The sequence below is a fragment of the Piliocolobus tephrosceles genome, chromosome 13 (genome assembly GCF_002776525.5).
Source record: "Piliocolobus tephrosceles isolate RC106 chromosome 13, ASM277652v3, whole genome shotgun sequence".
NCBI lineage: Eukaryota > Metazoa > Chordata > Mammalia > Primates > Cercopithecidae > Piliocolobus > Piliocolobus tephrosceles.
The window spans coordinates 36,025,194-36,048,983 of NC_045446.1; the positions used below are offsets into that span (position 1 = coordinate 36,025,194).

Genomic DNA, 23,790 nt, shown 5'->3' on the forward strand with positions numbered 1-23,790 from the left:
TAAGCAAGGTTATGAGATACCAAATATCCAGCAAAGGCAAATTTAGGTAGAAGGCCAGGGAAGACCTCTTTGAGAGGGTAACATTTGAGCTGAGAGACAGAGGGAGCAAAGAGCTGAAGTCATAAAATTATATGTTCCCTAGCAGCCTAGTGGTTAGGAACAAAAAATTACATGCAGAGACAACACATGCAACAGCCCTGAGGTGGAAAATAGCTTTGTACGTTTGAGCAAGAGAAGACAGCTAAAGTTCCAGGAGGATAATGAGCAAAGGAAAAAGATGGTATAAGATAAAGTTGGAAAGGTATGGGGACTCCAAATCATCTGAAGCCCTATAGCAATGATATATATTATTTTATTCAATCCTTTCACAAACTTGTTAAGTACAGTTGTCCCTTGGTATCCCTGGGGGACTGGTTCTAGTACTACCATCCCCTCCCCTGGCAAATACCAAAATCCAACAATGCTAAAGTCCCTTATATTAAATAATGTAGTACTGCATATAAGTTATGCAAGTCTTCCTCTATACTTTAAATCTCTAGATTACTTATAATGCCTAGTACAATGCAAAGGCTATATAAATGTTTGTTATACTGTATTGTTTTTAATTTGTATATTTTATTGTTTATTTTCAATCTGTGTTTGGTTAAATACATGGTTATGGAACTCATGGATACACAGAGCCAATTGTATTAATATATCTTTTCTTTCAATGAAAAAACAGAGGTGTGGGGAATTTAATGTAATGGTGAATTTTCTCCAAAGACCTAGAAGACCTGGCCTTTGCGGAACTACTAGTAACCTACAAAAATTTCCAAACTGACACACTTTAAATAAAATTTTCCCCCAGGCTCTTGGATTGAGTGGGCCTAGAAAAACCTCAACATTTATTGAAATGTATTAATTTTTGCAGCTTTTCAAAAAAGCCACCTTTAGAACAGTGATCTAGGGATAAGGTTATATGATTAACTTCTACCTAAAGGTAGTAGCTGAAAACAGTTAACACAAGTTGGGATAAAGGGAGAAGGTGCCATTGAGCCTTGTCTTTGTGTAGTAGCAGGCAAGTACTTTAGGGGTGACCCAGGAACATGTGGACAATTTCTGCCCTGTGGGAGTGCTTTTGTGGGTCCTTCAGAGTTCTCCTGTAGGGACCTTTCCTACTCCCAGAGATGCTCTCTTCACCTGCTCTCTCATTATTTCTTTGTTAAGGGAAAGGTCCTCTCACTCACCTCTGTACTGATGATTTTAAAAACCTGCTCAGCCTCAGTATCCCACCCATTTCTAGTTCCATGTCTCCTACTCCCTTCCACAGTGATTCTCTACACATTTTTGTTGGCAACATACTTTGACATAATTTAAAATATACACGAAGGGATTAAAAGTTCAATACTGGATTTAAAATAAGTTTTGTAAATTGAAAACATAAATTTACCCAATTATTACACCACTCACCGATTTCCCTTAAGCTTTATGTCACTATGTGAGTAGAAATATTCACTGCCCTGACCTTTCTTGCTTCTGTTGTTGACTGAGCTGAACTAAGTAGGATACAATAAAGTCAGGTTTTTTTTTCATCCACTGCTGCCCTCAAGCCATTCTGCCAGATCTCTATTTTCTGTCCTCTCAGACCAATTCAATAAGCTCTTTTAGCCATATCTGAATAACAGAATAGAATCATTTCAGATATTAAAAATAAATCTAAAATGACATCCAATCTCTCACACAATGTTAGGTTCCTCTCTTAGTGTGGCATGACCCAAAAATTCTATAGATTAGCAGTTAAAAAATTGGCAAAGCCCACTTTTCCACTGCTCCAACATACTATTCTTCTCTCCCTCAGTATGTTACTCTTGGTAACACTAGGTTGGGACAGGGAAAAGATGAAGAGGCAAAGGGGAGAAAAGTTTCATCCATGGAGAGTGCTATTGTTATCCGGTACTGGTGTGCTCTGCGGATATTTTGTGCTCTATGGGAGTGCTTTTGTGGGTCCTTCAGAGTTCTGCTGGAACGTTTCCTAGCCCCATAGATGCACTGTTAACCTACTCTCTCTATTTCCCTCTCAGCTCCTGCGCCAATGGTACATTCCGTAGTCTCATTTCTTTGCTGCCTTTTGGAAAGTCTTGAGATATGTCCAGCTTCTCTCTTAGAATATGGGGTTCTTCTCAGTCATTGTCTTTAATTGCAATTGCAATTGCAATTGCAAGATAGAAAATGTCTCGCTTGACATCTTATTAAACTTACATACTTATGAGGAAAAGATCTCTTGCATCCCAGTTAAGCTCCCCATTTTTACACAAAGATTATATACCTCTTACCTCATCTTTCCCTAATTCAGTGGCTACCTGCTGTCTATCACATGCTAGGCACTCTTATTTTGATACTTCCTCAGATATAATCATATGAGCCTCTGTTAGAGCTAAGTAAATTTTACACATTAATCAAGGTCTGGTGGCACACCCTTCAAAATTTTGATGCACTTCTGCCCTCCTGTATATTTCCACTTGGATATCTCTTATCACTTCAAACTTAATATTCTCAAAGTAAAACAACATTCTTCCCTTCAAAATGGCTCCTTGTCAATAGGTAAGATATTCTTCCAGGCATTTATGATCAAAAACGGTCAACTTTTTGAGCCTTTTGCTATCTGCCAAGCGCAGTTGGTCATCACCCCCATTCATACTTCTGGGGCTCTTCTCCTTTAGGCCTCACATTACCTCACTCTGAAGAGCTGCAGTAATCTTTTAACTGGAGCCCCAGAATTTGGGCTTTTCTTTTCTAAGTTAGGCTGAATATGGCTGTATGACACTTAAATCCTGCTTTCATAGTGATGTTCTAATTTTACTGCTCAAAAACCTGTTTTCCTACTGGTGCCTGACAAAATTTCTAGACTCATATCTGACTGTCTCTTAACACTTTAACCTTTTCTCCTGCTTTTCCATATCATGCAACTGATATTATAAACTAGGCCATTGTTCTATGAATACATATTTTGATGTGACCATTTTGATTCTAGGATATTTTACTGTAAACATTGAACCATTGAGCTGTCAGTTTTTGCTGTTGCCTTGATGCCCAATTATCTTTCCTCCCTCAATGAGCTTCACCTCATCTTGACCTCAATACATCCATGACCCTTGGTGGGGGGGTGAAGACTGGGGTGAGGGAAAGGAAGGGCTAAAGTACTGGGAGAAATCAGATTGTGAGATAGAAGAGTTCAAAGACAGGGCAAGCAGCAGGAATAAGGTGAAACTTCGGGATGGGAAGAGGAAGACGAATGTATATAATATTTTGTGGTTGAAAAATGTTTCACATTTGACTCAGTATGTAAAAATGTCTGCACTAAATTGTGTTCTTTCCATCCTGAATACATGAAGTTTATGATACTTCTAAGCCTTTGCTGTTCCTTGAGTGCCCTCTATTCATATTCAGGTTCACAAATATTTACTGAGTGGCTCCCCTACTCTCCTGCCCTAGGAGAGGGCAGGAGAGTTAGAGTTAGAGGTGATAGAGGTGTTAGAGTGATAGAGGTGAGTATAACATGAGAGAAAGTCTTTCCCTGAAGGATCTCACAGACTAGGGGGTAGACAGGTTGGCTATTAAGTTTATTTATTTATTTTTTTTATTTTTTTCTTTTTTCTTTTAATTTTTTTTTTCATTATTATACTTTAAGTTCTAGGGTACATGTGCATAGCGTGCAGGTTTGTTACATATGTATACTTGTGCCATGTTGGTGTGCTGCACCCATCAACTCATCAGCACCCATCAATTCATCATTTATATCAGGTATAACTCCCAATGCCCAATGCAATCCCTCCCCCCTCCCCCCTCCCCATGATAGGCCCCGGTGTGTGATGTTCCCCTTCCCGAGTCCAAGTGATCTCATATGAAAAATGCTTCAAGTTGTTGTGGGAGCACCAAAGTGACACAGCCATGTTGGTGGCTGATTTCATGGGTCACTCATTTTTGCCTAAACATACCCTCTTCCCAGCAGAAAGGTCAGACGGAATTTTCTTGCCTATGGTGTGAAGAGGTGCAGGTTGAGCCTTGGGACATCTCCAAAAGAGTTTAGATTCTCCAGTGCAACCTGCAAAGAAAGTAAGTAGATTTAAGGTAAACAGAATAATAAGTTGTATTACCCAGAATCACAATACCTATACTATATACACTTGCCTCACAATTATTTTTCTACAGTGCCTGTTTTCACCTTTGTAACTATGATACCTTACTGGGGGAAATTAAGGCAGAATGGGTAAATGATTTGTTTCATGGTTTCAGGCAAAGTGAACCTCCTAGCTAAGTTTATAAAACTTAAACAGTCAAGCTGCAAAACTTAAACTTGCAAGCTTTGGCTTTAAAGCCTTCCTAGCCATGAGCTTTCTTTATTTAAGACCTGTCAATACTGCCTATGATTTTGCTCAGTTGTAAATTTCCTGCCGCATCTTATTTCATCATTACGTATGACTGGTGAATGTTGTTCTTGTCATACTTAAATTGCCTTAAGTTTACACTTAATTTATACTCAAATGCAAAGACACATGTATCATACTAGGGCATGGGCAGCAAGCTGTTCAGACTCATGGAGTTGTGTACAATCTTTCACTTGGATAGTATGGCAAGGTTTATAAAACACTTTCTCACATGAATTAACTCATTGACTTCCCAGTGAAGCAGATATTGGTATAGAGATGTGGGGCAGGGAGCTAAAAAGAAGATTCCAGAAGTTTATGCTCCTTGATTCTGTTGATAAATAATTGTTTCTAAATTCATAGCTTTGGGCCAGGTGCAGTGGCTCACGCCTATAATCCTAGCACTTTGAGAGACTGAGGTGGGCAGATTGGATTGCCTGAGCTCAGGAGTTTGAGACCAGCCTGGGCAACATGGTGAAATTCCGTATCTACTAAAAACACAAAAATTAGCCGGGCATGGTGGTGCATGCCTATAGTCTCAGTTACTCAGGAGGCTGAGGCAGGAGAATAGCTTGAACCTGGGAAGTGAAGGCTGCAATGAGCTGAGATTGAGCCACTTCACTCCAGCCTGACAATGGAGCAAGATTCCGTCTTAAAAAAAAAAAAAAAAAAATTAATTTTTAAAAATTCATAGCTTTAAGCAGTCTATCTCAAATTCCATTTAGTTTACAAGTAAAGTAGACCCTACGGCTATTGCCCTACTCTCTAGGGAGAAATTAATGGAGCTCATTCTACTTTCCCACTGGATAAACTTCCCAAATCCGGGTACGATATGGGAAAGTGAGAGATCTTTGCTCTGAAAAGTTGCTTGGTAACCAGTGACATAGCATAAATATATTTTAATAGTTAAGGCAAAGAATGTCTATGTGGGAGTTTGTCATTTCTGCTTCACAAAATTCAAATGTTTACGTGTAATTTATTTGCCCCAATACAGCAGAAGCTCTTGGGGACAGAGATTTTTGCCTTATAGTGCTCAGTCAGTGAATACCTATTGATAGCATCAATTTTTGAATTATATTTATCCCTTTTCACAATGTGCCAACTGCAGTACAAAATGAATTCCCTATTTGGGGTCAGGTGCTTGCCCATAAAAAGACAAGAAGTCAAAAACAAGCAGAGAAAAAGGAGTGTATTAAAATTTAGAAAGACCAAGCTCTTATCCAAAAGACTTCAACCCAAAGTAATTTTGTTTATAACTTGATTTTTCCATTAGAGGAACAATTGTTTTAGTTTACTTGCATTGATTCAGTAGTTAATGTGCTCAAATTGTAGAGTATGGGTGGCCTTTTTGTTTTGTTAATGCCAGATGTAATTTTGCAATAAAACTATTTTTGTTTATTTAAAAACCACATTCAAATTGTGAAATAAGAATTCTACCCTCTTTGCTCTTTCTTTTTCTCATTTCCTTCAAATTCCTCTAAAATTATCCTCTTGCAAATCAATGGATTTGTGAATTTTGGCCATCATCCATAAGGAAGCAACAAGGATTTGTGGCCCAGATTTGTAAATATTCTCATGGATCAGATTATGGTGGCTATCTCTCTTTTGGGTACAGGAACTGTTTCTTATTTGTCTACAGGCCCTAGAGCACATAGCATATAGAAGGTATATAAATAGTGCTTAAAAGAAAAGTATATACGGAAAGAGTGGAGAGGAAAGGCCAGAGCTTTTATCTAATAGCATGACTAATATGGGTGGCTATCTCCACTTTAGCAACAGAAATATTTTTAAGGGAAAGAGAAAAACTCTGTAAGACATCCATAAAACAAGTCATTGTGCCCAACTCTCATCATTTATGCAACACCTTCTGTGCAATTCTATACTCCTTACATCATTGTTACCATTTGTAGTTTTATTTAATTTTTTTATTAACTTTTTTTTCTAAAAATATTTACAAAGGAAGCAAAAGCAATTCTGATACAAATCAGAACAGTGGTTGCCCACAAAAGATGGAGATTGACCAGGACTTTCTGGGGAGATGAAAATGTTCTAAATCTCAATGTGGAAAATATACTTGTTAAAACTCACTGAATTACATGCTTAAGAACTGGGCTGATTAAATAATTAAATTTTTTCTGCAATTAAAATATATTTAAGGTAAATAAACAGATCAAGTAACTAAACATACTCACAATTAAAGTGAATAGTGTTATTAAATTGTAGATACTACTCCTTATAGAAGGCTCTAAACCTGATGCCTGCTTTCTCTTTTTAAAACAAATTAGTAAGAAAGTAAAAAAGAATAAAACATGTTAGTAGCTCTATATCTTCTTCTTCCCTTTCCTTTATTTAGGCAATATATTAGTATCCTGCCTTCCATTGTCAAATAGCCCTATGTGAGGCCAGAAAAGGTAGGCTGCTCAGATAAGGAAGGCAGACCTGTGCAGAGGAGGCTAATCTGAACACAGGGCAAGTCCACTTGCCAGGAGTGTGGTGGCCCAGCACTATCAGAAGATTGGCCACACCCAAGGAGATTGAGTAGATAGTAAATATATTGCGAATAATGAGAACAAGGTTTTTCACTATTGGAAAGGGTGTTACAATTAAGGAAAAGATAAAGCAATAATAAACCCAACCAATACTAGATTAGAACTGAAGGTACAAGAGTGAGCTATTACTTTTAGTTGTAGATGTATATAGAGATAAATATAAATACAAATGTGTGTGGTTCCTAGTTATCTGCAGAAAAAGCCTAAGAGTAATGGTACTCCAGTAGTAATGATCACCTAATGCTCATATCTTCGTTTGAAATACTGAAATGAACAAAGATTCCTTGAAGAAATGACTGAATCCAAGGCTGAGGCTAAGAATGTGATGATCCTGGAACACCTTTCATAATAGAAAAGAAGGAAATACTCAAAGAATGCAGACATATTAAAGGAACACAGAAGCAAGCTTGAAGGAACTGGCACCCAGTGACCAAAGTAAAAATGAAACATTAAAATAATGCTAAAAGAACAAATTATAACCCATTGAATAATCTAGTACCCCACTGATATAAATAAACAAATACATATATACATACATACATAAATGGATAGACCAGGTGCAGTGGTGGCTCATGCCTGTAATTCCAGCACTTTTGGAGGCTGAGGAGGGAGTGTAACTTGAGTCCAGAAGTTCAAGACTAGCCTGGGCAACATAATGAGACTCCGGAATCTACAAAAAATAAAGTAACTAGCCGAGCATGGTGGCATGCACCTGTAGTCCTTGCTACTTGGGAGGCTGAGGTGAGAAGATCGCTTGAGTCCAAGAGGCTGAGGCTGCAATAAGCCATGATTGCACCACTGCACTCCAGCCTGAGTGACAGGGTGAGACCCTGTCTTAAAATAAGAAGAAGAAATTAAATAAATAGGGAGAAGAGTAAGCTCTTCCTCACAGCAGAAAGCTTCCAATAAGATGTGGAAGGAATATTGTTTGAAAAATTCACCATTTGGCAATAAACATAATAATAATTAACCCAAGCAAAAAACTTCAACAGATACTAAAACTAGTAGGCCAAAATGAGGTAAAGAAAGAGAGTTTTACATAGTCTTAAAGTATCTCCATTCAAAATGTTTGTTAATTACAAAGGGAACAAGAAGTAGAGAAACGTGGTGGACGTAATCTTAATCAAGTGATCGAAACAAACACCATCAGTAATGGGACACATATCATGTGCAATCTGATAGGATGGTAATGAAAATAAAATAGCAAGTGTGACAGTCTGACCAAAACCTCATAACCTGAGTTTAATCATGAGGAACCACTGACAAACTCAAATTGAAGGATATGTTGAAACGCAACTGGCTGATCTTCAAAAATGCTAAAGTATCGGTTCAAGAAGAGAACACTGTCTAAATTCTGCTTAGAGATGTTAGGAAAGGCTTACTAAATGAGATAACTTAGATATATAAAATGAAGCAGTTGTCATATAACTTAGAGAGGAAGTCATTCTAGGCACAGGAGACAGCATTTTCAAAGGTGTGGAATTCTGGGTACTATAGTGAGTTGGGTGCCTAGAAAGCATAGAAAGATGGTAGCTGCAGCCAGGGAGATGGGCTGGGGCCAAATTATGAAGGATCACTTTCCTCTGTATTTTGCACAGTAAAATGAGTACACAGAAATTGAGTGATTAATCCTGGAGGAGTTGGAAAAGACATTAGAGTTGATGGGTTAGTCCATGTCTGAGAAGCAGATGCCCAGTCAGGATTGAATACAGAAGCAGTTTATTAAGAGAAATGCATGCATGAAAGAATATATGGTAGGAGCTGGAGAGGGCTGGAAGAGTCATGAGATTGTAAAGTAAGTCTGACCCCAAGTGAAGATGAGACGTAAAGATGGTTGGGTCGTAGGTTCAGCAAAACCATTCATGAAACCTTCAGCCAAAGTAAATGACAGAGTAGTCCCCTTCTCTCCCAAGAATCAGGCTGCCTTATTATTCCTACCTCACTTTATCATTGGTAGGAACTACTCCTTGGTAGGCCTCAGTGGCAACATAAGACTGGACTTCAAAGTGCAGTAGCAGGTAAGGTTGGTCCATTATGCTGTCTGCAATAGAAGGGAAACAAAGCACATTCTCATTACCACCACTTATTTAATTAATTAATTAATTAATTTATTTATTTATTTATTTATTACACTTTAAGTTCTAGGGTACATGTGCACAATGTGCAGGTTTGTTACATATGTATACATGTGCCATCTTGGTGTGCTGCACCCATTAACTTGTCATTTACATTAGGTATATCTCCTAATTCTACCCCTCCCCACTCTCCCGACCCCATGACAGGCCCCAGTGTGTGATGTTCCCCATCCTATGTTCGAGTGTTCTCATTGTTCAATTCACATCTGAGCGAGAACATGCGGTGTTTAGTTTTCTGTTCTTGCAATAGTTTGCTGAGAATGATGGTTTCCAGTAGCATCCATGTCCCTACAAAGGACATGAACTCATCCTTTTTTATGGCTGCATAGTATTCCATGGTGTATATGTGCCACATTTTCTTAATCCAGTCTATCATTGATGGACATTTGGGTTGGTTCCAAGTCTTTGCTATTGTGAACAGTGCCACAATAAATATACGTGTGCATGTGTCTTTATAGCAGCATGATTTATAATCCTTTGGGTATATATCCAGCAATGGGATGACTGGGTCAAATGGTATTTCTAGTTCTAGATCCTTGAGGAATCGCCACACTGTCTTCCACAGTGGTTGAACATGTGTCTATTGGTTGCATAAATGTCTTCTTTTGAGAAGTGTCTGTTCATATCCTTTGCCCACTTTTTGAAGGGTTTTTTTTTCTCCTAAAGTTGTTTGAGTTCTTTGTAGGTTCTGGATATTAGTCTTTTGTCAGATGAGTAGATTGCAAAACTTTTCTCCCATTCTGTAGATTGCCTGTTCCACTCTAATGGGAGTTTCTTTTGCTGTGCAGAAGCTCTTTAGTTTAATTAGATCCTATTTGTCAATTTTGGCTTTTGTTGCCATTGCTTTGGATGTTTTAGACATGAAGTCCTTGCCCATGCCTATGTCCTGAATAGTATTGCCTAGGTTTTCTTCTAGGGTTTTCATGGGTTTAGGTCTAACATTTCAGTCTTTAATCCATCTTGAATTAATTTTTGTATAAGGTGTAAGGAAGTGATCCAGTTTCAGCTTTCTACATTTGGCTAGCCAGTTTTCCCAGTACCATTTATTAAATAGGGAATCCTTTCCCCATTTCTTGTTTTTGTCAGGTTTGTCAAAGATCAGATGGTTGTAGATGTGTGGTATTATTTCTGAGGGCTCTGTTCTGTTCCATTGGTCTATATCTCTGCTTTGGAAGCAGTACCATGCTGTTTTTGTTACCGTAGCCTTGTAGTATAGTTTGAAGTCAGGTAGCGTGATGCCTCCAGCTTTGTTCTTTTGGCTTAGGATTGTCTGAGCAATGTGGGCTCTTTTTTGGTTCCATATGAACTTTAAAGTAGTTTTTTTTTTTTAATTATGTGAAGAAAGTAATTGGTAGCTTGATGGGGATGGCATTGAACCTATAAATTATCTTGGGCAGTATGACCATTTTCACAATATTGATTCTTCCTATCCATAAGCATGGAATGTTCGTCCATTTCTTTGTTTCTTCTTTTATTTCGTTGAGCAGTGGTTTCTAATTCTCCTTGAAGAGGTCCTTCACATCCCTTGTAAGTTGGATTCCTAGGTATTTTATTCTCTTTGAAGCAATTGTGAATGGGAGTTCACTCATAAGTTGTATCTCTATTTGTCTGTTATTGGTGTATAAGAATGCTTGTGATTTTTGCACAGTGATTTTGTATCCTGAGACTTTGCTGAAGTTGCTCATTAGCCTAAGGAGATTTGGGGCTGAGACGATGGGGTTTTCTAAATATACAATCATGTCATCTGCAAACAGGGACAATTTGACTTCCTCTTTTCCTAATCGAATACCCTTTATTTCTTTCTCCTCCCTGATTGCCCTGGCTAGAACTTCCAACACTATGTTGAATAGGAGTGGTGAGAGAGGGCATCCCTGTCTTGTGCCAGTTTTCAAAGGGAATGCTTCCAGTTTTTGCCCATTTAGTATGATATTGGCTATGGGTTTGTCATAAACAATTCTTATTATTTTGAGATATGTCCCATCAATACCAAATTTATTGAGTTTTTAGCATGAAGGGCTGTTGAATTTTGTCAAAGGCCTTCTCTGAATCTATTGAGATAATCATGTGGTTTTTGTCTTTGGTTCTGTTTTTATGATGGATTACGTTTATTGATTTGTGTATGTTGAACCAGCCTTGCATCCCAGGCATGAAGCCCACTTCATCGTGGTGGATAAGCTTTTTGAAGTGCTACTGGATTTGGTTTGCCAGTATTTTATGGAGGATTTTTACATCAATGTTCATCAGGGATATTGGTCTAAAATTCTCTTTTTTTGTTGTGTCTCTGCCAGGCTTTGGTATTAGGATGATGTGGGCCTCATCAAATGAGTTAGGCAGGATTCCCTCTTTTTCTATTGCTTGGAATAGTTTCAGAAGGAATGGTACCAGCTTCTCCTTGTACCTCTGGTAGAATTCGGCTGTGAATCTGTCCGGTCCTGGACTTTTTTTGGTTGGTAGACTATTAATTATTGCCTCAATTTCAGAGCCTGTTATTGGTCTATTCAGGGACTCAACTTCTTCCTGGTTTAGTCTTGGGAGAGTGTATGTGTCCAGGAATTCATCTATTTCTTCTAGGTTTTCTAGTTCATTTGCATAGAGGTGTTTATAGTATTCTCTGATGGTAGTTTGTATTTCTGTGGGATCGGTGGTGATATCCCCTGTATCATTTTTTATTGCATCTATTTGATTCTTCTCTCTGTCTTCTTTATTAGTCTTGCTAGGGGTCTATCAATTTTGTTGATCTTTTCAAAACACCATCTCCTGGATTCATTGATTTTTTGAAGGGTTTTTGTGTCTCTATCTCCTTCAGTTCTGCTCTTATCTTAGTTATTCCTTGCCTTGTGCTAGTTTTTGAATGTGTTTGGTCTTGCTTCTCTGGTTCTTTTAATTGTGATGTTAGGGTGTCAATTTTAGATCTTTCCTGCTTTCTCTTGTGGGCATTTAGAGTCATAAATTTCCCTCTACACACAGCTTTAAATGCGTCCCAGAGATTCTGGTATGTTGTGTCTTTGTTGTCATTGGTTTCAAAGAACATCTTTATTTCTGCCTTCATTTCATTACAGACAAGCAATTGCTGCGAGATTTTGTTACCACCAGGCCTGCCGCACAAGAGCTCCTGAAGGAAGCACTAAACATAGAAATGGACAACTGGTACCAGCTACTGCAAAAACATGCCAAATTGTAAAGACCATTGATGCTAGGAAGAAACTGCATCAACTAACGAGCAAAATAACCAGCTAACATCATAATGACAGGATCAAGTTCACACATACCAAAATTAACCTTAAATGTAAATGGGCTAAATGCTCTAATTAAAAGACACAGACTGGCAAAGTGGATAAAGAGTCAAGACCCATCAGTGTGCTGTATTCAGGAGAACCATTTCACGTGCATAGACACACATAGGCTCAAAATAAAGGGATGAAGGAAGAGTTACCAATCCAACGGAAAACACAAAAAGGCAGGGGTTGCAATCCTAGTCTCTGATAAAACAGACTTTAAACCAACAAAGATCAAAAGAGACAAAGAAGGCCATTACATAATGGTAAAGGGATCAATACAACAAGAAGACCTAATTATCCTAAATATACATGCACCAAATACAGGAGTACCAAGATTCATAAAGCAAGTCCTTAGAGACCTACAAAGAGACTTAGACTCCCACACAATAATAATGGGAGACTTTAACACCCCACTGTCAACAATAGACAGATCAACGAGACAGAAAGTTAACAAGGATATCCAGGAATTGAACTCAACTCTGCACCAAGTGGACCTAATAGACATCTACAGAACTCTCCACCCCAAATCAACAGAATGTACATTCTTCTCAGCAGCACTTCACACTTGCTCCAAAATTGGCCACATAATTGGAAGTTAAGCACTCCTCAGCAAATGTAAAAGAACAGAAATTATAACAAACTGTCTCTCAGATCACAGTGCAATCAAACCAGAACTCAGGATTAAGAAACTCACTCAAAACTGCTCAACTACATGGAAACTGAACAACCTGCTCCTGAATGACTACTGGGTACACTACCACATCTTTTAGAAGAAGAGGTGAAGGAAATTCCAGGGAAATGTGTGAAAGAGTTTAAATGCAAATATTTGGTATTTCACTTTTGTTCTTATTTAAGTATCAATTTCCTCTTAGTTACAAGAGTCACAGACATTTTTGAGTTGAGCCATGACTACATTTGTCAATCTGTGGTTAGTAAACAGGGACATCTAATCTGGGAGAGTCTATCATTTTGCTTTGCTTAATATGGTTAGTCTTCTGTTTTTAGTCTTTGGTGCACCTGTGGAGGCTAACTTCAATAATACCTAATTCTCTTTTCTCTGGAGTTACTTGATGTATTCTGGAACACAAGTTGTACACAAAACACATGCTGGTTAGTAACTACATATGCCTTAAATAAAAATAGGAAAATAAATTTGACTTCTATTAAGAAGACACATTTCTTCTTAAACATTGTTATTGTTGCAGAGAAAAGTATTTTTGATTTTGAAAAGGTTGGGAAAATTGAAATCAACAAATTTTGTTGTGATTCTGATGAAGTTGAAAAGACTATAAATCCATAACAAAATCTCAAGTTGCTTTAACTTATCCTTAATTGCAAATTTTCTAAACCCCATTAAAGAAATGGTCTTGCTAGACTCATTTTATCACATTTGGAGTATCTTCCTTCTTTATCAAGTGCCTAAAAAGTCCTTCAAATTGCATAAAAACACCCATAAAATATGACTCATTGCACTTTTGGTGAGTAATGCAATTAACACTGTAATATGGTAGCCACATTTAAAAAATTTTTATTTACATTTATTAACTGCTAGCGTTGGGAACTTTTTTTTTAACTCTGAGAAACAGATTGAAGATGCCCAGAGTAGATTCAAAAAAACTTAACAATGTGCCCTTTCCTCAAAAGATAATGTGTCTGTTCCAAATGATTCAATTTAAAAACGCAACAGAGCATTTATTTGGGTAAAAAAACTGGTGCCTAAATTTCAGAACATATTTTCATTCAATGGCAAGAAAATTGTTATTCCAAAAATGAGATGCATATAGGAGGTAGCTTAACTGAGGAATCATGCTAAAGATGTGTCTTTAAAATATCTGCTGCATATGAGTGATAGCTTTGATATTTGGTCTTCAAGACTACTCTGTTAAATGCTCTACTATATCTGAATAGTGCAGCAATATTTTTTGTGTGATGAAGGCGGTGAAGAATTTCTGTGTTTTAGAAAATAATCATTTAATAGCTTTCATTATAAATGTCATTCCTGGCCTCATATATGCTGTGGTTACTTGTTCCTGGTCAGGAATGCACTGATTTATGCAGAATAGCCACTCATCTTTTAATTCGAATCTGAAAAGCAATCCTAGTATGATCGGCCTGAAGCAATTTTTAGAGGATGTTGCTATGAGTTTTCTTGATTTTGGATGTGGGTACAAAGGTCTGCTTTGGTCATTTTATTTTAAAGGCTGTCTTGTAGGTGCACCAAATCCACTGGTCCTTTGGAGAAAAGGAATGAAAAGATGCAGCTTCTTCATAGGTCAGGGTTGCTGCATTGCAGTTCAGAGAACACAGATTCCATCTTATTCCATGTGTGATGCAGCAAAGTATTATACTCCTTTTTCTTCAAGCTAGAATTGTATTTCTCAAAATTACATATGACTATGCTGAGTTAGAAAAGATAAACTAGGCAGGGTGCAGTGGCTCACATCTGTAATCCCAGCAATTTAGGAGACGGAGGCGGGAGGATCACCTGAGGTCAGGAGTTCGAGACCAGCCTGGCCAACATGGTGAAACCCCATCTCTACGAAAATACAAAAATTTAGCTGGGCGTACTGGTGCACGTCTGTAGCCCCAGCTACTCAGGAGGCTGAGACAAAAGAATCGTTTGAACCTGGGAGGTGGAGGTTGCAGTAGGCTGAGATCACGTCATTGCACTCCAGCCTGGGTGACAGAGTGGGACTCTGTCTCAACTATAACAATGACAACAACAAAAAAAGAAAAGATAATCTATTCATTTATTGCCAGATACTTATGGTGGGGAAGTGGAATTATTTTCAAAAGGTGAAAAATGGATTATTTCTTTAAGAAAGCCAGATATACCTGTAGTGATTGAGTTATTAAAATGTAGTCCAAAATGAGATGTGCTGTAAGTGTAAAATAAACACTGGATGTTGAACCCTTGAACAAAAAAAGAATATAAAACATTCCATTTTTATATTGATTACATGCTGAAAAAAAATTTGAATATATTAAACAGACTATACTATTAAAATTTATTTCACCTGTTTCGTTTTACTTTTCTCAATGTAGCTTCTCAAACATGTAAAATTACAACGTGGCTAAAATTTGTGGCGTGCATTATATTTACATTAGACAGCATTAGTCTAGAATATTCAGTCTATTCAAATCCTGACATCACTTAATCTCTTCCATTCTTTGTGCCCAGCACAAAATTTCTGTGAGGGTCCAGCTTAGCTTTGCAGGGACACTGGCCATGTTAATTGATGACAAAATTGAAATCCTCTAAGACAGCGTATGGAGCTTGAAGCACCCAGGTATGAAAGAACCAGATGAAGTTAAAAGGCAGAAATCTTAGCCTTTGCTCGTTGACATATCACTGAGTCACATGTGGGAAATGTGACTTGAATTGAGAGAAGTTTCTCTAGTACAGGAGTTATTGGACTGGAGCCCATGATGGAACCGAAGAGTTTTCATAAACCTCTTGATATTATAAACAAAATGAGTGTGCATGTGCTGTTTTCATTAGTGAGCCTGTCCTTTCAATTAGATTTTTCAAAGGTTCAGGAACCATGGCTTCAAAAATATTAAGAATCCTACTTCCAGGAAGATATGGCTCATTCAGACAGGTTATTATCTGATAATTACTGTTATATAGTCATCCATGTCTCTGAATATTAGTATTCTTAATAATGTGAATATATGCATTCATATGTCATGGAGACCTAAATGGTGCTTGATCTTCCTACAGAGAGCATTTGGAGAAAACTGTGTCATGGAAGTCAAAGTGCATGGCTATTGGTGAACAAGAATAACTAACAGTAAGTGTGAGACAAGTAGACTATCAATGGCATTACAAGAAAAGGCCACCTCATTGAATTATGTCCCAGGAAACTAAGCTATTGATGATTCAGCAAAAAAAACTCTTATAGTTCTCACCCTAAATGAAGGTTATAAACCCAGCTCTTTTTGGAAGAAAACTTCATTCATTTCTTTATTTGGGCTGTCATAGTACTTACCTTCTATTACAGAATTTTCCCTGTTTATATACTACCTTTTCAAAATTGACATCTGTCTCACCCTATACTAAACAGGGGTCTTCAAGAACAAGAAGCACTTTTTTTACTCCATTGTCCCCAATGCCTTGCAAATAGACACTCAATAGAAGTTGAGTAAAATAATAAAATAATGGTTGTTGCTTGATTTCTATACATTTCAAAATAAAAGACAACCTATGAACAAATACAACTTTAAATATTAGAATTTATTTGGAAGGCTAAATAAAAGGCTAGAGCTGTATAGAGTTTTAGTCAAACTGACTAGATTTAGCATTTGACCCTGTTCAATGCTCAAAAATTGAACTGATCTGAAGAAAGATTGCACGCAGGACTGTAGCTGCGATACACTTCTCCCAGGCCCAAACAGCGTTGAGACATTCACCACAGTTAGTTTGTGAGGGAAGGAAACAAATCATTTTTTTTTTTTTTTTTTTTTTTTTTTAAAGACGGAGTCTAGCTCTGTCGCCCAGGCTGGAGTGCAGTGGTGCAATCTCGGCTCACCGCAGCCTCCCGGGTTCATGCCATTCTCCTGCCTCAGCCTCCTGAGTAGCTGGGACTACAGACGCCCGCCACCACGCCCGGCTAATTTTTTTGTATTTTTAGTGGAGACGGGTTTTCACCGTGTTAGCCAGGATGGTCTCGATCTCCTGACCTCGTGATCCGCCCACCTCGGCTTCCCAAAGTGCTGGGATTACAGGTGTGAGCCACTGCGCCCGGCCAGGAAACAAACGTTTAAGTTAGAGAAGTATAAGCAGTCGTAGATCTGGGAGTCATCAGGAAATGTTTGCTACTTTAAAGAACTGACTGAAAGTTAAACAGGTTAATGTGACATTTCAAAGGGATTTTGAAATTCAATAGCTTTCTCTAGCAGTTGATGTTTATTCTCTGGTTGTAAGGCAAATTTGAATTTCTTCTAAGGAACAAAAATAGATTCTAGAATAACTAGATAGGCTCAACAGTCACCATAAATTTTTGTTTTTTTTTTTTCTTCTCCCTGACCTTCCCCACCCCATGAAAAAATACTATATATGCATGTTTACAATGGGAAATGAAAACAACATCTGGCTGGCATTTAAACATGGTTTTCTTCATCATCAAAGGGGTTTGTATGAAAACAACAATTTTACAGTTAGAAGTACATTTTCATCCAAAAGAGAAAAGCAGAATCATAAAGAATATACATAAATTCAGGAAGAGGACATATTCTTTATTTCTTACCAAAGCAGCACTCCGTAGGAATGTAAGATGTTGGCCATGATTAAGTGAAAGTTGTATGAGTCAAATAATCTCTTTCAAAAGCACATTATCAAATGTTGGTTAGTAAGGCTAATGACGAAGATATGTCACGGAGCATACTGTATTACTTACAGACTAGGATATGAATTGTACACCTGTGCCTACAAAACAATTTCACAAAGCTTTATTAGGATACTGAAAAATTCCCTTTAGGTGAATCAGTTACCAAGTAAAGGTGAAGAACATACTTTAACTTAATATTCAGATGAAAGAAGCCTTTAAAGTCATCTATTCTAAACCTGTTATTGATTTGGTTATAAATAACAGAAATCCAATCTGAACTTATTCCATTTTCTAAAAAGGGGGAGAGAGGACAGAGGAATTTCGTGGCTTATAAAGTCCAAGTATAGGGCCAGGTGTGGTGGCTCATGCCTGTAGTTACAGCATTACAGCACTTTGGGAGGACAAGGTGGGAGGATCACTTGAGCCCAGAAATTTAAGACCAGCCTGGGCAACACAGAGAAACCCTGTCCCTACAAAAAATTAAAAAAAAAAAAAAATTAGTCCAGCCTGGTGCCACATACCTGAGAGACTGATTCCAAAATCTGTGCTTTCAAAATAATACTGAAATTAGACTGCTTTTGTAAAATAGATATATGTTCACTACAAACATTTTAAAACAGAAAAACATTTTCAAAGAATGATTAAACATACCAAATCCCTCCACCTAGAATTAAACATCATTAATAAAGAATATCTTTCATGTATCACTAATGACAGAAAAGTAAATAGAACAGCAAAACAAATTTTTTAAATTACACTTTAAGTTTTTGGATACACGTGCAGAACGTGCAGGTTACATAGGTATACATGTGCCATGATGGTTTGCTGCACCCATCAACCAGTCATCTATACTAGGTATTTTTCCTAATGCTATCCCTCCCCTAACCCCCAAACCTCCTACAGGCCCTGATGTGTGATGTTTTCCCCTCTGTGTCCACGTATTCTCATTGTTCAACTCCCACTTATCAGTGAGAACATGTGGTGTTTGTTTTTCTGTTTCTGTGTTAGTTTGCTGAGAATGATGGTTTCCAGCTTCATCCATGTTCCTGCAAAGGACATGAACTCATCCTTTTTTATGACTGCATAGTATTCCATGGTGTATATGTGCCACATTTTCTTTATCCAGTCTATCATTGATGGGCATTTAGGTTGGTTCTAAGTATTTGCTATTGTGAATAGTGCTGCAATAAACATACATGTACATGTGCCTTTATAGTAGAATGATTTATAACATTTTCGGTATATATCTAGTGATGGTATTGCTGGGTCAAATAGTATTTCCAGTTCTAGATCCTTGAGGAATTGCAACACTGTCTTCCACAATGGTTGAAATAACTTACACTCCCACCAATAGTGTAAAAGTGTTCCTATTTCTCCACATCCTCCCCTGGATCTGTTGTTTCCTGACTTTTTGATGATCACCATTCCATCTGGCATGAGACCGTATCTCACTGTGGTCTTGATTTGCATTTCTCTAATGACCAGTGATGATGAGGATTTTTTTCGTATGTTTGTTGGCCACATAAACATCTTCTTTTGAGAAGTGTCTTGTTCATATCCTTTGCCCACTTTTTGATGGGGTTGTTTTTTTTCTTGTAAATTTAAGTTCCTTGTAGATTCTGGGTATTAGCCCTTTGTCAGATGGATAGATTGCAAAAATTTTCTCCCATTCTGTAGGTTGCCTGTTCACGTGATAGTCTCTTTTAGAACACCAAAAATTTTTATAGAGAGGGCACATCGGAATATGTAGCTTATTTTTGAATAGAAGTATAACTTTTAATTTGAATTTAACTGACATTAGAGAGTAATGGATTGCTGAATCTAGATTTTTAGTACAAAAATGACTTGTCACAAAAATTATAAAATGCACAAAGATGTTGGAATCATTTTTAAACATTTAAACAATTTGAAATTTTTAAAATGTTTAAAAATGATTCCAACATTTTGACAGAATTGAATCCTTGCTTCCTAAAAATAAATTAGTGTATGTATACTTCTCTATCTCCTGACCCTTCAGCTTCAGATTTCAGTGAGTTGTTAGTTTTATATTTTCAAGCCTTATGTTTTTATTTTGTTTTGTAACCGCAATTCTCGTTATTGTTTACTCTTATTTCCATATTTACAGGGATTCTGAGCTCATCACAGTTCCTTTTACCAGACAACTTCTCCCTTACTTTTTGTTTTTCATATCTTGATTTGCTGGATTTCATCATCAAATAGTTCCCCTCTCCCCGCCCGGCTTTCTCCTCGTCATGGCTAATGTGACTTATATTCCTTGAGAATGCCTCTTGCCTTTCCACTCACAGGGTTTTTTTGTTTGTTTGTTTTTTGTTTTTTCTTCAACTTTGATTTCCAGCAGGTTTTACTATGCTGTTCCTCGAAAGTTTGGGAGCTTCTCGGATCTGTAATTTGATGTCTTTCATCAGTTTTAGGAAATTCTGTCACTTCCTCTCCAAATATGGCTTCTGCTACATTGTTGCTGTTGATTTTGGTCATCTTTCTTTTTGGAGGGCCAATTACACCTGAGTTAGACTTCTCATTGTAACTCGTATGTCTTTTGTACATTTTTTATCCCTTTTTCTTCATGTCTCATTATGCTTTATTCTAGATATTTCCTTCTAAAATATCTTTTAGTTGATGATTTTTAGTTGTGTCTAATCTGCTCTTAAATCAATCCATGGAGTTCTTAAAGTTGAGTACTACTCAGTTCTAGAATTTTTATTTTTTATAGTTTTCAGCTTTTTAATTTCCCTGAACATATTTACAGCATTGTGTGTGAATCCCTCATGGGCATCTTTTTTATTACATGTATTCTTCATCTTTTAAAAATCACATCACATTTCTTCATGACTGGTCATTTTTTTTAAATTTAGTGATAGACATTAAATATGAACAATTACAGAAATTATTTTAGAACTAGAACTTTTTCCCCAAAAGATTTTAAATAGCTTTTGAAAGGCACTTAGGGACTCTAGCATCTAGGATCAATTTAATCCAACTTCAAGGGCTAAGACGATTTAAAACTGAGCTCTAATTCCTTCAACGTCCAGTTTGGTTGCAAGTTTACACGTACTTCCCAAAAGACTATCAAAATTTCCTCTTAGTTTCTCAGCTGCCTCTTCTGAAACTCACAACTGGCAGCTACAAATGCTGATCTAACCTCTAGGTTTTTTCCTGCTCCGAGATCTTTTTCATTCCTTATTAGCTCTCTGATGCTTTCACCTAGACTTCTTATAAAAAATATTTTGTCCAGGGTTTCTAGTTGTTGTGAGATGGTTAACCTGAATTACCTTGTCATTACCACAATTGAAGTCCTGGTTTGTAATTTCATGTCAATTTTAACACCTTGATTCTTTTTTTATTTTTTATTTTTATTATTATACTTTAAAACACCTTGATTCTTGCTGGTTTAATACCTACACTATAATAAAAAGTTTCTTTTATTTAAATTTAGGAAGACTCCAAACTCTGTTTCTTCCATTATTGTCTTGATATCTCTCATCCACTCTTTGGATGATCATGGAGGGATTTCACAGTGTTACCCTCACTACATGCCCATTCCTAGGACTAACTACCTTGTAAACAATTCACATGAGTCATGGTCTGGCTATGGAATAGAGAGAAGATGATTTCATGAAAGAACTGGTGTTAGAGAGACAAACTGCTTTTGGAGGATGCAATGGAATAAAACATTTCTATGGAAGGATAAACACTATCAAACCTTGTAGAGAGCAGGTAGCTAAAGATGGTGATGAGGGTGTTGGGCCTAGTAATTAAAGCCAACATTAACTATTAAGAGAACATTTCTACAAAGAATACCCTAGAATGAATTAAAAAGTAGATGAGGAGTTGGAGGCAGTGTAGATTCTTTAAGAAATCAAGTTATGAAAGAAAACAGAAAATAGGTGGTATTTTGGTAAGAAAAACAGTCAATGGTTTGCTTTTAGCATGGGGCCCTTTCGAAAATCTTTGCAGACTGAGGGAAAGACACTAGCAAAGAAAGGCTTAAAGACTGCAGGCACAAGTAAAATTGACTGAACCAAGTCTTGGTGAAGACAGAAAAAAAAAAAAGAAAAAAAAGGAAGCAAAGATAGCTTTCCGCTGAAACACAGGAGTACAAAGTGGGGATAAAGGAAGAGATTTATAAATGCCCAGATGAAGGTTAAGGGGGTGGGAATTAGAGGGATCCAGTTCAATAACATCTATTTCTGTGGTCTGTAAAATGAAAGATCAGCTTTAAGTGTAAGTACAGGCATGTATTGCTTATTGATAGGAAATAAATTGAGACATGTGTCATTAGACAATATCATTGTATGAACAGTATATTTACATAAACCTAGATAATATAGTCTTCTACACACCTAGGCTAAATGGTATATAGCCTATACAAACCTGTATAGCATGTTCCTGTACTGATAATGTAGGCAACTGTAACACAATTGTATTCGTGTATCTAAACATATTAAAGATATAGTAAAAATACTAAAAATACTGTATAAAAGATAAAAAAAGGTGCACTTATTATGAATAGAGCTTGTATGACTGGAATTTGCTCTGAGTCAGTGAGTTGTGAATGTTAAGTCCTAGGACATTACTACACACTACTGTAGACTTCATAAACACTGTATACTTAGGTTACACTAAATATATTAAAAAATATTTTTCTGGCTTGGTGTGGTGACTTGCACCTATAGTCCTAGCACTTGGGAGGCTAAGGTGGGAGGATTGCTTGATTGTTGATAAGGGTATTGGGCCTGGTAACTGCTTTACATGCATGTCTCAGTCCATTTTCATTTCTACACAAATTTTATTTATATAAAACTCAGGAGTTCAAGACTACAACAAGCTATGATCCCACCACTGCACTCCAGCCTGGGCATCACAGCAAGACTCTGTCTCTTAAAAAAAATTAAAACATAAAAAATTTTATTCCTTCAATAATAAACTACGTTAGCTTAAAGTAAGTTTTTTACTTTATAAACTTTACCTTTTTACTCTTTTGTAATAACACTGAGCTTAACACCCAAACATGCTGTACAAAAATATTTTCTTTATATCCTTATTCTATAATTTTTGTATTATTTTTTAAAATTTACTTTTAAAACTTTTTAGTTAAAAACTAAGCCACAGACACACACATTAGCCTAGATGTACACAGGGTCAGGATGATCAATTTTACTATCTTCTACCTCTGCATCTTGTTCCACTGGAAGGTGTTCAGGGGTAATAATGTACACAGAACTGTTATCTCCTATGGTAACAATGCCTTCTTCTGCGATACCTCCTGAAGGACCTGCCTGAGATTAACAGTAACTTAAAAAATATATATATATGTACAAGGAGTACACTCTAAAATATGATAAAATATAGTAAATACATAAAAAAGAAACATAGTCACTTATCACCAAGTATTATGTATTTTACTGACTGGAAATGCAGGTTAACAGCAGCATCATCATAAATATGTGACTATTACATTGCCTTGTGACATTACAATGGTTAAGATGTCACAAGGTGATAGGAATTTTTCAGCTCCATTATAATTTCATGGGGCCACCATTGTATATGTAGTCCATCGTTGACTAAAATGTTAAGTGGTGCATGAGTGTAATCCACCTACCTTTCACCAGTTATTTTCCCTTTAAGACCTGCAACACACACTTTTATTGGTCCTTTTTATTGGCCTCTTCTCACTGGCTTTAGAGTACAGAACTAGAAAACTTTTTCATAGTCCTACAACAATCTTCCATCTAATATCTCACAAATCACTAATTTCCTTTTCCCCCTCAATATGTATTTTGGAGAATCTTACTATAAAGACTCTGTAGGTTGGCCACTTACTGATATGAAGATGTAGGAGGACAAATACTTTCTCTTACCTAAATGAATGCCAAATAACTTCAGCAGTTGGTTCCTTCTATCCCATTTTTTTCTTATAAATGGAAACTCCACAAGAGCAATGACTGTGTTTTATATACCCTGTCAAGGTGTAGCAAATACTGGGAGTGTTTAATAAATAATAAATAGGAGTGAAATTCCCAAATAATAAAACAGACTATATATAACCCTATCAATTGCTGCTAGTGATGCAGAGG

General features: G+C 36.9%; 1 protein-coding gene across 2 annotated transcripts in view; it reads right to left on the bottom strand.

The window, feature by feature from the left end:
* Positions 1-3,860: 3,860 nt before the first annotated feature.
* METTL15 (methyltransferase like 15) overlaps positions 3,861-23,790 on the bottom strand; it is a 261,132-nt gene continuing 241,202 nt past the window's right edge. The window contains exons 7-8 of one of the 2 annotated variants that reach the window (XM_023230337.3): positions 8,891-8,993; positions 4,009-4,081 (exon numbers count right to left, since the gene is read on the bottom strand). In XM_023230337.3, the coding sequence (XP_023086105.1) occupies positions 4,063-4,081; positions 8,891-8,993 (122 nt within the window). In that variant the 3' untranslated portion in view covers positions 4,009-4,062. Of the gene's footprint in view, positions 4,082-8,890; positions 8,994-23,790 lie in introns of both variants that reach the window. The other variant, XM_023230336.2, reaches the window with a different exon arrangement.